Genomic DNA, 14,794 nt, shown 5'->3' with positions numbered 1-14,794 from the left:
TTTAATCAGATTGGTCACAGCTCTGATTATTGCTGGTACGCATGGACAATTTCATGCCAGATTAAACCAACTCCAAAAACTAGGCTTTCTGGAAAACATGATTATTGTGTGTCTGGTGTACCTGCTCAAAACCCACCAATGTTGACATCACTGTGGAGCATATTGTATGTACCCTATTCACATACTGCAAGATCAAGGCACTGTAAAAACAGGATTGGATTACATTTGTTTTAAACACATCTTGATCACGCTTTTATGTCAATAGGTTATTAGTGAATTATAGAATATGTTTACACATATTTAACTGGATCTTACAATGATTCCCGTTTGTATGTGGACCCCCCCAGGATCTGTTCCAGCTCCATACTTGGGTGCAGGGGTAGGATGTGGGGTCCTTGTGCTGCTGGTACTGCTGATAGGAGGAGTGCTGAAGTGTCTGCAATCCAAACGAGGTAGGGCACAGCATTCTTCACCACAATGGATACAAATGAAGTATGTTTAAATGATGGGGACTTCTTCTTCTCGCTGTGTCAATTTATTGTGACCCTCAATCATGTTCAATTCTATATTAAAGCATGATTCCTGGGTGAGTGTTTACTGCAGTTTTCCATTGTTCAGCCTTTGGTGCAAAAATATATCTTGCTGTTACTGATGCATAGTGTGTTACTAGCTGTTTTCACCACCATTCAAACTAGGAAACTAATCTATTTGATACAATGCCATTCCAGATCCTGCTGTCCAGACTGAACCTGTATACGCCACGGTGGTAAGTCCTATATGTTACATGTCTCTCAAACAATTTGCTTGTACATATACAGATTCTTTCAGATTTAAATGGATACACTTATTTTAAAGTACAAGTTTTAGAAAGCAAAGTAAGTTCTTGTTAATAATAAAGGTACTAATACAGATTATTTATCATTTTAGTTAAGCAAAATATACTGCTGAAGAGACGTCAAACCTGACCACAAACATTCTTCAAACCGGGCTGACTGATACATGTTTTTCAGTATTTACCAATGTTGTGTGATCAATACTTCCACACATACGCTTTATATGTTCATGCAAAGTTAAAGCCACTCACAAAACATTGGATATAGAGACTGATAATAATTCAGGCATTGCTATTATTACTATTTTGTTTAAAATTATAAAGTTAATTTAGACTATGTAATGAGTTGAGTGATTTGAATATGCACCATGAAAGGGTTTTTTTACATCTTTGGTTTCCATTGATGAATGGCTACATTTCCCTCTGTAAACAGGCTGTAGGTAATAACTCTCAACCTAAATAAAATGCATGATAATCACATGCTTAAACACGACTGTGAACAAAGTGAATGATAATGACATGGTTTCAACACATTGCGCATTGTTTAGGTATTGTTTTTAGTAATGTGGAAAGGGTATAACAAGAAGATATTGTGCAGCTACTGGTATGTATTTACAGATGGATAAAAAGCGGTTTTATTTTATTTGTTTGTATGTCTTTGTTTGGACAGAATCAGCCCAAACAGCCTTCAAAGCAACAGGACGACACAATCACCTACTCAGAAATAAACACTGCCCATGTCACCAAGAAGAAACCCAGCTCTGCACCTGATGAAGACACTGTAACATACGCAAGAGTTAGAATTTCCACATACTGAAAACCACTGGGGAAAATTAATAAAAAAAAAATAACTGAATAGTCAATGCAATAAAATGGTCTTTCCCTTTTATCTACGGACTCTCTGCTTTCATACCTACCAAAACGATCATACAGAGTCCGATCAGAGGGACACACTTTAGTTCTTGTCCCAGAACTGACAAACCATTGGAGATATAAATTATCTATGAGACTGTGGTGGAATGTGTCAAACAATAGAAGACACATTGATAGCACTTCCATCAATGCTGGCAGGCAAACATTTCTATGAAACCTTCTGCACAGGTTCTAGTGTTTAAAGAGCTAGTAGTATACTGTGTGTTTCCCTGTAGGAGTGTGGGATTCTTAATCAAAGCTAACACACAATGCATTTCTTAATCAACAAGTTTGTTTAGTACCATTTAGCCAACCTGACCTCTCTCTCCCAATCTGTTAATTTATTGCAGAATCAGCCCAAGCAGCCTTCAAAGCAACAGGACGACACACTCACCTACTCAGAAATAAACACTGCCCGTGTCACCAAGAAGAAACCCAGCTCTGCACCTGATGAAGACACTGTAACATATGCAGCAGTTAAGACTAAAGTTTGGTATGGTAGCAATGGTAATCTAATGTAAATTCATAGCATAGGCCTGGGAAAAGAAATGGAAACTAGAAAAATTACATCTTGAATCATTCCAGGTCTATCATGTTATATACAGTGTGTGTCAGGTTAGAAACATTGTGTGTAGTTTGGTAGGCTCAACTTAGCCCCTTTAATAAACATTCATTATCAAGCAATTCTGCACAATTGCCAGTGTGCTTGAGAGAGGCCCAGGACTGAATGTCCAGCTTGTAAGTTGTTTAGAATTGTAAATGGTATTCTTTTCTTTCAAAAGAACTTAATAAAGGCTTTCAGAACCAAATCTGTTGTGCTATAAATGAAAGTAATACAGTGCTCCCTCGCTATAAGGCTCTCGGTTATAATGCGCCTTGGATATAACAACTTCTCAGTCTAACTTCTGTTTCTGTCTCTCCCTAAATATTAGGCCTATTACATGGTTATCTTTCCTAATGTATTTACTTTTTTGATGTGAGAGTAGCTGCGGCTTTCTCTGGGAGACAAGACACTTCAGCTTTGCTTCAGCCCCGCTCCAGCAGCCGAACCTGGGGCAAGCCCATTGCCTCTTCCACACGCCCGACCTGCTCTCCTTCTCGCACTTGGTTTGCTTCTCTGTCGCTTCAAACTGAACTCTGGACCGCCATTTAGCCAGGCTATTTATATTTATATAAGCTGCTAATTAAAATGATCCATATATTTTATTTTTTGGTAAAAAATGTAGCGTGGATTACATGGTGCTGTATGCATGGTTAATTCACAGAAAGTTACATTTTTGCTTCACTATATGTGCATTATAGACAGGGAGTTATTTTATTTTGTATTTTAGTTAGATGTGTGTTATGTGTCCCACGGCGCCCCCCACTCCCTCCCCTGTTTCTAACGCTCTTCAGTTATAACACTCATATTGTGTGTCCCCCGAGACCCGCGTTATAGCGAGGCAGCTCTGGGTGTGTGTGAGTGTGTGTGTATGTGTGTGTATATATATATATATATATATATATATATATATATATATATATATATATATATATATATATATATAGCCCTGTAATTCTTATTTCCTGTTTGTCATGTGTTTCCTGTTCATACTGTAAAGCAATTTGTGTCAAGTTAGAAAATGTATGTACTCAATTTAGCCCTCTATAAGCATTCAGTGTCAAGCAATTCTGCAGTGTGTTCGAGAGAGGCCCAGGACTGAATGTCCATCTTGTAAGTTGTTTAGAATTGTAAATGGTATTCTTTCCTTTCAAAAGAACTTGATAACAGCTTTGAAAACCTAATCTGTTGTGTTGTGAATGGAAGTCGGTAATGATTCTTATCTACTGTCTTTCATGTGTTCCCTGTTCATACTGTAAAAACAATCAGATGTATTTGAATAAGCAGCAGTGGGTTACGCAGACCCCAGTTACCAGCAGTGCTAAGTTACCTTACCTAAGGTACACAGGAAGTCCATGATTAGTGCTCATGTGGGTCTGTTCAATCAGCCACATCTCTGAGCTACAGCCACGTCAGCATGGCTCTGTATGTATTTAACTTCATTGTTATAAAGTGTACAATATGCATTTGTATGGTTGTGTTGTCTGTTATCTATGATCTCAACTCACTGTTTTTTTTTCATCAGGGCCACCACCACCAGACATGTTTTGTACTGATGGTCTTTTATCATTTCTGTTTTAAATACTGTGGTTTGCTTAAGCAAGGTTCTCTGTCATTCTTGTCACCATCTACACATGCTAAAATTAAACACTGCATATGCCTTGCACAATGAGGCTGTGAGTAGCATTGGCTTTCTCATTCTTCTGTCTAATGTCTAAAAATAATTAATTTCTGTTTGTAACTTCATTTTAGTCATTTCTATTTCACCTCAGCCACGCATTGCCTACTTTGTGCTTTCAGAGTCAGGGGTGCTGAACCCAGCATCTGGTTTCGTTGCTATATGCTGAGCTACATGCACAGCATGTACCTAACTGTTATGTTGCTCATGTTACCTGTGTGAATTGTTATTTCTAAGCTTTACTTTGTTTTACCTGCCAACTCTCATTCCGCCTCTGAACACACCAGCCCCATATCAATCGTGATAACCCTATTGATACACCTGTGGCTGGAGTCTTAATTATTTAATCACTTATTACACGGCTCTAGCCACATTCCCACGTGTTTTTACAGGGAGGATTTTATCTCCTTCCCTGCCACCTCTATATTTCCCACACATACACACACCCTGTGCACCACTACAAATACACATACAATAATGCTCCACCTAAAACTCCCAGGGGCGCGGTGTACACCGTCACAATGTTCCAGTTCAATATGCTGTCCTTCTCCACTCTGCTCATGATTGCTTCAGAAGAACCCCAGCAACTCATCCAGCATGTTTCTGAAATCCATTCCAGGTTGCCCTCGCCCACAAACTGGTTAAGAGTCAGTTTAGAAACAGAGATGATAAGTGCAGGGCTGGTTTTAAAGACGTGGGGGAAAGCCATGCTCACTCTTTCACAACAGCCAGGGTAGTCAAGGTATGAGGCTTGTTAAAATATTAGTGCCTTTATTGCCTTGTGCCAGACATAAATCAAATGCGAGTGATAACAATTCAGTCTCATGGTTGTTAATGATAATTCTAATTTACATGGGTCAATGGGTCTGTAGTTTTGTTAGTTTAGCAGAAAGCAGCAGCTATTGTTGCAGGGAAACAAGAGATCCTCCTTATGTAATTAATGGCACATTTCTTTTTCTTTATTAGTTGTTGTGGCAAAGTGGCTGATTGTGTACAGGTACAGAAGTGATGCAGTGCGCCATGAACAAACAGAGAATTATAATCCAGTGAAACAGGTTTTTAATAATTATATATCCTGGTCTGGTGACCAAACAACAACTCCAGGCAATACACAACAATGTGTACTGCACTGGAATAAATCTACGGGTAACAGTCCCAAATAATAAACATGTTGCTTACGCTTCTTAAAGTAAGTATTGATAGGTATACTAGTTTACTTTCTCTGTTTAGTACAAATGTCACCATTTCTTGGGTATAATGTTTAGTCTCTTATTGACTGTTTGAACATTAAAATAATGATTAAACTTCCAGGCATTCAACCATACCAGTCTTCTTCAGCCTGCTAGACTTAATCAGGAGCGATTGATCATTTTGAATGGAGTCCTATTCCTTTTCATATCTTGGCTGCCGAAATCAAAACTTCATTCTAAATAATTTGTATACTATACGCAAGTCAAAATTTTATAGTTATACGTACAGTTTCCATTGCTTTATTCTTTCATTTAATTGGAAGGGACTCAAGCGGGGATCACAATATAGGAGATCTGGTAACTCGGAGCTCCCCTTACTCCTGGTATAATTGAGGGGTGGTGTAGTCAAATCAATAGCCCTATAGGCTGGGTGCCACATAAAGAAAGGTTGTTTGAAACACTTTGGTTAAGTAGATTGGGGGGGTGGGGGACAAGGCATAAAATCCAATAATCCAATCACACAAGGGAATACTAACATTCAATCAAAAGCACAGGTTTCTCCTAGTGTCACTTAAGATCGGTCTATTCTCTTACAGGGTGTATTTTTCCCACCAAATCAAAATGGCCTACCGTACTAGCACTGAAAGAGGCGCAGTCTCACACACAAGGTTTTAATCCAAACCAGCAGCAGCTGACTACTACAAACTGGGTTCTAATTTGATGCATCGATTCACCCAATTTGTAATCGAATCTTGATAAAAGCTAAGTGTGCCACTGATGCAAATTTTAACACCTCAAATATTTTATATATATATATATATATATATATATATATATATATATATATATATATATATATATATATATAAAATATATATAGCATGTTGCAGAATGGTCATCATTGTGGATAAAGACTGAGTCTGCTTACTAGTAATCACAAGTATTGTTTTACTATTTATGTTGTTAAGTACTGTTGAGGACATTTTCAACAATTGAAGAACAAATCTTCAGTCTATAGCCTCATAAGTGATATTTTGCATTCCCTTAGTGGTATTTTGCAATTAGTAGAACCAATAATCCTTGCTCAGTTTTAATCTACATGTATTATATTTCTAAGAGGGAACAAATGTGTTATATACCAAGTCCATCAGTGCATTTTACATGAGCTTAAGAATGCCAATAACTTTTGGAAAATTAAGTTTTCTGAACATGAATTCCGATATCAAAAGTCATGTAAACACAGTTTTCAGAAAATGTATCAGAATATTCCGAAAGTCAATTTTCGTAAAACAACACCTAAAAACTTTGACCTTCATTCCTGCACGTGGTTTTAGAAAACAGAAAATAATAATAATCTGTAGTCAGTCTGCATACATCCATTTGTCTAGTTAGGGATAAAGTAATCCATTTGTTAAAGTCTGTATGTGTTTGTTAATAGCCCATACTGAAGCAGCAAATGTTTTCCAGCTTTAAAACTATGTGAGAATTTAAAATAATGTATGCAAAAGAAACTGGTAATATAAAACAGGATCAGCTGTTGGAAAGGCTGATTGCACATTTTGGGGAATCTGAATAGAGGTATAGGATAGTAATCTTTGAATTTAAGACCTGAAACTTCGATAAAGCACTTGAGTTATTGGATTGGTCTCCGTTCTATCGCAGAAATGTCCGGTCTGTTCAAATCTTACTTAGACTACTACAGTACTTTGACTGCGAAAATATCCTGCGTTTTCCGAAAACTTCAATCCATGTACACAGTTGAATTCTAATTGGATTTTCTACCGTTAATCATGTAAACACAGAAAAGTGAAGTTTTAAGAAAATCAGTTTTCTGATTCCATTTTAGGAACAAGCTTTGTTATGTAAACGTACTGTATGAGTCCAGGATTTAAATATGGAGAGAAATTGTGTGAACTGTACACCAAATATGTAAATGTAATATGTAAAACACACACTCACACAGACACACTGACAGACAGGTGCCCCCAAAACATGAACAATTTTCACTATTTTAATCCAGTACCATAAGAATGGAGCTTTAAATTCCAACCAGTTTGTGGACACAGCTTCCAGTAATGCTGCAGATACAGCACTAATATCAGAGCTTATCCTTCCTCTATTGTACAGGCGAATGTGTACATTACCCAGAAGGCTTTGTTATTAACTACTAATGTATGGGTGTAGCCTAACTGGCTTATTGTGTTCTGTTTCCATTAAAACCTAAGTGAATAATGATAAAGAGATGCTGATATTGGCAATCTTTGTTTAGCCAGGAAATATTAAAGTGGAGTCAATTTCCAAGAACAGTTACTCCTAAATTGCTATTGTTTGTTAATTATCCACAGGCATCATGATAATACACATTGTTACAGAATACTAAACAATAAGATGCATTCTGAATATATACAAATATAATTTTTCCCGTTACCAATATTTAAAAGTTGACATTCTGTTCATTTGTAATATATATATATATATATATATATATATATATATATATATATATATATATATATATATATATATATAATTTGCACCAACTCTCTAGATCAAATAAAAACACTGATCAGCTGTTCACTGATCTGTGGCAGGAATAGTGAACACCTGATCAGTGTTATTGATTTGATCGAGAGAGAAGGCAAATTATTATTAATTAATGAAATATAAAGAAAACATTCAAAAAAAATATTAATGAAATAATTAAATATTGAAAATGGCACAGATTTTTTTTTATTTGTTTAAATACTGTTGTACTGTCTTGCAGCACCAGGCTAATTAAGCAACATAATCAATTTAGCAAAGGTTTAGTACTTAGTTTATGTGTTCATTTCTTTCTGTATAAGGGCAACTTCAAAATCCACTCCTGTATCAAAGTGTTCCGGATTTATGGGGCCGGGTGGCAACCCGACTGTCAATAGATTTTGTTAACCATGCTGATGTTGCAGATGCTGCTTCTCTATTATCCCTTTAAGAACCTACTTGTTATACTTTAAAGGGCAAATGCTACCTAGGGCACTACTTGACCTAGCACTGGGCCTGGGCTAAAGACAAGCAATGAGTTCCCACCTTTGGACACAAGAAATTACAGCAGCTGACTGAATAGAGCTTGTCATTTTTCAAAGGCAATACAGCAGTATTGTAACACAGGCTTGTTAAACCTGAAGTCATGGCCAGACACAATGCAGATCACTAAACCTGTGGATGAGTTCTCAACATGGCAGCACAAGTCAAGCTGGGAGATTAGATCAGCGGTTCTCAAATTGTGGGTCGTGACCCCCAAGTGGGTTGCAGAACGATTTCAGGGGGTCGCGATGTCATAGTCAAAACCTTTTTTTTTAGTATTCATTCAAAGGGAAATATCGGTAATATTCACTTAGTCATACCTCCCAAGCAGATCACTTGATTCGTTCACATGGGTCAGTAATAGAGTTTGCTTATTGGGAGAGAGTAATTTTACATCACATCACTGAATTGAGTGGAAGGACTACAGGGGTTGTATTTTGTACTTCACTCATGCCAAATATTAGACAATGGATGAATGTATTGCTAAATATCATGCACCAGCTCTGGATAATCAGAAGACAAAACAGGTTAAAACATCTTCAGTTTTAAGCAGAAGCGGGGTTTCCACTGTTGATGTGGATACTTAATAAACCACTACCAGTAAAGTAACTTCAGTTTTCAAAGTGAAGTCTTGGAAGAATGATAATGACATTAAATCTGACTTTAAAATTGAAGGGATCAGATGAAAATCACAAACCACTGTGCGATATCTGTGCAGATATTCGTGTTTCCCTTTATCATGTTTTAAACTGACGGTCATCACTTAAAACAGACAGCAACTTGTTAATCCCTTGTTAATTGTAAGATGAGATCTGCCTTTTCAATTCTTTTCAATCACATTTCATTTAGCACCAATCAAAAATAATAATGAGAAAGCATCTTCTGACAGTCTGAATTAGATCACACCTTTACGCATTTTAGATTAGGTTTAGTTAAGACATGAATTAAGCAAATGTGTGGCTTTACTAAGGAAGAATAAATCAGATTTGTTTTCTGATCAAATTAAAAGCTATCACTTACTTATGTTAAACTTGATCAGGAACTCCACACATTTGTGGAATGTTACTGCCATTGTATGGATTCAAAACTGCCTTTGGAAACCTACTGTTATATATGTGATACGTCTTGGTTATTAAAATCTTTTGCATATTTTTATAAAAGAACAGAGCAATAATCTATTTAGATATACAGCGAGGATGGAGAGTCCGGGTTTACCCAGTGGAGGTGGGTTGTCGAGGATTTGTGGCACTCTCTACAACCCGGTTTCTCAAAGATGTCGAATTCAGCGGCCAAGAGTTGCGTCGCACAGTGAAGAACTTATCTGAAGCAGCAGAGAGGAGCAGCAACTGGCTGTGGTTGAGACGGAAAGATTCTGGCTGGGGATCTCAAGCACAATAGAAAGAAAGAAACGCTGATGTACAGGTAAGTAAGCTGGGCTGAGTTGAGTGGGGGACGGAGGGGGGTGATTCTGGGATGCCAGAATCACCGTCGAGCCCTCTTGAGGTGTCGTGGGCTAGTCGACGAAACACCGAGGATGGAAGGTGCCCACTTGAAGACCCCAGAGATGTACCCTACTTAGCTCAATCCAGACGGTTGTCATGCTGATGCGCTGGGGAGACCGCACTGTGGTTGATCCCCGGAGCCAGCATCGCAGCCGTTGTGTGTGCTGATGCGCTAGGGAGGCAAAATAAGCTGATCCCTGGAGCCAGCATTACACTTCAGCCATCAACACCAGACAGAAGGATATCTACATCATCATATGGAAGGAAGCGCAAATGGATGGAGACACAGATGGATCACATTAGTTTACTGTAAAGCTACGTCTTAGTTGGTGCTTATCTTGGCGAGAGCCGAGTTCAAATCAGCATGAAGTTTTAACATCTACTCTCGTGTAATGGAAATCATAATTACCAAGATATTTAATAAGTAAAAAGGAACATGGGCAATAAAATAGCCACCCCGAATCGTTCTGTAAATAACTTGTCGTACTCAGAATTTCAACCAGTAGTATTTTGTACCATGTGTCCCCACAACACTTTGTGTAAAGAAGTGGTGACTTTTATTAGACAAAAAAGACAGACAGTGTTTGTTGATTGCTTTGTTTTAATTTAATTTGTATTCTTGAGGCAGAAGCATGTTTATTTTATGAATTGAGATAGCCATACACTACTACTTAAGCGCTTTGCTGAAATTGTATTGTGAAAGGCACTATATTAAATAGTGAAATATTAACAGTAACCACTGTATTTCCTTATTAGTATAAAGATTTTGTGTATCTGCTTGTTTTATCACGTTGTGGAGTGTAACGTTTCATGATTAAGAAATATAAAAATGTCTGATGCATTTCTGACGAGGTGTCATTGAAGTTGTTCACTGCAGACTCTGCGGTCTGTCCTCGTGTGACATCACTGAACAACTTGAATGACACCTCTCCATGCGTTGGACATTTTTATATTTCTTAATCATTAAAAGTTACGCTCCAGAAGGCAATAAAGCAAACAAACTGCACAAAAATCTTAATAGTAATAAGGGAATACAGTGGTTAATGTTAATATTTAACTTTGTTATGAAATACTCCTCAGCATCCCTTTAATATTTTCCTGTATACATTATATAACCCCTTTAAAAGTAATACATCTCACAGCTGCTGGAGACACCCTGTGTTCTTGAATATCGGAGTTATCCGATACGATTTAGTCTGCACGGCAGGTGTCTTCACATGGCGAAGAGCAGGAATCCGCTGAAGGTGTTGTAGTGGTTGATGTCATCGTAGACAACTCTTTGGGCATGGAGACTGATGTAGACACTGTCCCCTACTTGCAGTTCCAGGACAGCCCCGTTGCTGGCGCTGTCCTCGTTGTCCTCTCCGACTGTGTCCCAGATGGACACAATCCTTTCGCTGTTCTTAAACATGGCCGCGTTGGTGTTGGGTGTCCCGTCATTGTAAGCCGAGAATCTGAAGTAGTAGACACCCTTCACCATGACTGTGAAGATACCTGTGGTGGGCAGACCAACACAATACATGAAGCGGTGAATAGTATGACTGTGCTAATTCATTGATTTCTGTCCTTCTCTGTGTATGGAGTGGATAGACAGATGGAGCTCCTATTGTGCATTACAGTGCCAAAATGCTAAATTACAGTGTAATCATTCACCATAAATATCATAACTTAATTATACATTAATGACTGGGCACCATCAAATGATGATTAATAAGGCTTGATATACAGTGCCCTAACACAGTATTACAGAATGGCATGCTCTATAATATTTTGAAAGCATACAATGCTCTGTGTACAGACAGTGTCAAATGGAGATATAAATATGTTTTATCATCTGTCTTGCATGGATTTCTACAGCTAAGTGTTTGTGGCTGTTCCTTTACCTCTAACCACCTTGAGAACAAATGTTTATTTTTTATTTTCTTTAAAGAAAGTAACTCCTCTGTATGTGACCGTTTTCGGAGCTACTGCTAAACGGACAATTTAGCTTGGGCTGGTAGTACATGCATGGCTATTGTGTCAAAGCAGTGGATCCCAACCCTGCTGAGCACTCAAGTACTTAGTTGAACCCATAAATTTAACTAATGATAGGCTTATTTAGACCTTTTCAATTGTTTTCAGCTTTTATAGGTGGAAATAGTTCAGATAAGTGTTCAATTAAGTAACGACAACTCAGTTGAAACAAAAACCAGCAGACACAGGGGTCCGCAAGGACCAGGGTTGGGAACCACTGTCATAAAAGATCTATTATTTATCTGTGACATACTGTACCTGTACTAGGGTTATAACAGTTGCCGATGTTGGTGAAGACCTTTTTGTACACCAGGTTGGTGTCAGTGTTGAATGGTCCTATAATCCAACTACCAGATTCCACTAAGGCAGCAGAGAAGGCAATCTTTGGCAAGGCTGGGAAACAGATGGACAAAGAACCGATTTTACTTCGAAGGTGCTTTAAACCCCACATGAAGGCTTCATACTTCATACCCCACACATGTCTCTTCTATTGTATGTTGCTATAACCCCATGTTGAAACATGACTATTATGCTGTACTTTTATAATGCTCTGTTTTAACATACCTAGTATACTGTACTTTTACTATAGCCCCTTATTGTAACATTACTCATTGGAAAGCATGTTCCGAAGGTGCTCTATAAAACAAAATCACTACATCTGGCTATGCTTTTGCCAGAGTATACCATAGTAAACTTTTAAAATGGTACCAGAAACTCAATACGATTGTCTTTTTGTTTTTTGCTGCTCACTGGGTCTTTGTTCAATAAAATGTTAACAGTACCATCTCGCTCCTTCTCCAGCTGGTCCACCCTGTTCTTCAGGCTCCCCAGCTCTCTGTAGATACTTTGTTGAAAGCAGTCCTGATGTAGTATGTATGCTTGCTGTTCCGTCTCAATCTTGGTCCCCTGAGGTTCTTCATGCTGTGCCTGTCCGACGGACAGACAGCACAGGAACAGTAGCTGCAGCACAATCTTTCTCATTCTCACTGGAAGAGCAGAACATCCAAGGAGCTGTTCTCTCCGACTTATATACACCATGTGTATCGCTGATTAAATATTTCCTCATGTACAGGGCGTAGCACAAGAAATAACTTGGGGAAATTCCAAATCGATAGGATATCCAGTTGTGCTCAAGATAAGATACAATGTTGCAATTTGTGGCATGAACAAATATTGTATCTTTTTTGTATTGGCAGGAAAGTGATATGGAATGTGTGCATAACTATAAAGACTTTTGCCAAAAAAGAGAAACTCACACAGACTTCATCAAAAACACAAAGCTGGGTAACAACTGGCACCAGTGAGCAAATGGTGGACAGAGACCAAAATTGTCCATTAATTTCAGGACTTTATTTTATATGTTTTTAGTATTATTAATTAATATTTTTTTTTTATTCTTCATACAGGCAGATGTCTACATATTGACAGCTGGCTTGGTTGATGGGTTGTTACCACAAGAATTTGCCACTAAAGGTGTTGGAGTAGCCCAGGTCATAGACAGATACATTGACAGAGATCCCATTGTCTTTGCTGTACCAACTGTAGATATAAATATATGTATACAATATTTGTGTAGAATATTTAGCTAACGTATGTCCCTACTAAACTATAATTGTATTAGTAGGCCATCGTACTTGTTTATGCCTTTTCAATTGTCATTGGTATAGACTAAAGGCAGTTGAACTCCAAAATGGTGAGAGATGATTTTCCTCTGCCCCATATTGAGGAAGCTCTAGATGCATTGGGTGATGCAAGATACTCCACCACCCTGGATCTCACGTCAGGATACTGGCAGGTGGAGGTAGTATGATCGCCAAAAGGCTTCACAACTCCAATGGGCCTCTACAGGGATAGTGACTGACCCTGTAAAAGTGCGACAGGTGAGGGACTGGAAGACCCCCACCAACCGTAAAGAAGAGTTGCAGTTCTTGTGGTTCACCGGGTACCACTGGCAATTCATTCGTGGTTAATCTCAGTTTGCCTCCCCCCTTGTTTAAACTCACTGGGAAGAATCAAAAGAGGACAAAGAAGGCCCTGAAATCCACAAACAGTCCACAAGCTTTTGAATAGACTGAGGTCTGTAAAAAAGCCTTCTGAGCTCTGAAAGAGAAACTGTCCACGACATACTTGGCTATTCTGACTACAATTTGCCATTCCTCCTCCAGACTGATGCATCACGGGAGGGTCTGGGAGCCATTCTCAGGCAGGTCAAAGAGGGGAAGGAGAGAGTGTTCTCTTACGCTGCCTGCCGCTTGTCCCCAGCAGAGAGAAGGTATCCCACCCACAAGCTGGAGTTTTAGCTTCAAAGTGGCAGACAAATTTAAAGTATATCTCTCATTAAGGGATCCCAGAGAGAATACATGCAGACCAAGGCAGGAGCTTAGAAAGCAACCTCATTCATCAGTTGTGCAAAGTGATGGGGTTAGAGCGCAATAGAACCATGCTGTACCACCCACAAGGGAATGGGACCACTGAACGGTTCAACCGTACCCTCATGAATATGTTGTGCACACTGAACCCAGAGCAAAAGGTGGATTTGAAGAATCATGTCGAGGCACTAACACATGCCTACAATTGCACAAAGCATGAGTCCACTCAGTACTCATGTTCGGAAGACAGCCAAGCTTGCCTATGGATCTCATACTAGACGTTATGCCATCGGAGGAAGACCAGGATTATGAAGACTATGTAGCCCAGCTCCAGAACTCACTAAAAGGGGCATACCACCAAGCAGCCCTTCACTCCAGCAAAGCTAAAGCCCGCCAGAAGCAAAAATATGATGAGAAGGCAAGGGAGCTCCACCTTCAGCCTAGGGACAGAGTCTTGATAGCTAATAAGAGTCAGCGAGGCAAGCAGAAACTTGAGGAAGCTGGGAGACTTACCAGTATATGTCGTGAAACCAGAAGGTGGTGGTGAAGAATGCACATTGAATCAAAATCTTATGCAACCTTGCACTTTTGTCCCAGAGTTGCCTGAAGAACTGATCACCATTAGCAGGTAACC

At 38.8% G+C, this 14,794-nt stretch overlaps 1 protein-coding gene and 1 long non-coding RNA gene across 2 annotated transcripts; one reads left to right on the top strand and one right to left on the bottom strand.

Moving 5' to 3' along the window:
• The first annotated feature begins 388 nt into the window (after window positions 1–388).
• Window positions 389–2,842, top strand: LOC117432960 (uncharacterized). Its single transcript, XR_009320125.1, has 3 exons — window positions 389–452; window positions 729–766; window positions 1,503–2,842. It is a non-coding gene; the product is annotated as an uncharacterized LOC117432960 (long non-coding RNA).
• Window positions 2,843–10,586: 7,744 nt separating this feature from the next.
• On the bottom strand, window positions 10,587–12,992 carry LOC131723066 (complement C1q-like protein 3). Its single transcript, XM_059016396.1, has 3 exons — window positions 12,574–12,992; window positions 12,050–12,184; window positions 10,587–11,272 (listed from the first exon to the last, which is right to left on the bottom strand). The coding sequence occupies exons 1-3, from the start codon at window positions 12,827–12,829 to the stop codon at window positions 10,992–10,994; spliced, it is 672 nt and encodes a 223-aa protein (XP_058872379.1). The 5' UTR covers window positions 12,830–12,992; the 3' UTR covers window positions 10,587–10,991.
• Window positions 12,993–14,794: the final 1,802 nt, after the last annotated feature.

Source organism: Acipenser ruthenus, chromosome 53, assembly GCF_902713425.1.
Source record: "Acipenser ruthenus chromosome 53, fAciRut3.2 maternal haplotype, whole genome shotgun sequence".
Lineage (NCBI taxonomy): Eukaryota > Metazoa > Chordata > Actinopteri > Acipenseriformes > Acipenseridae > Acipenser > Acipenser ruthenus.
This window is presented reverse-complemented; position numbering and strand designations above follow the sequence as displayed.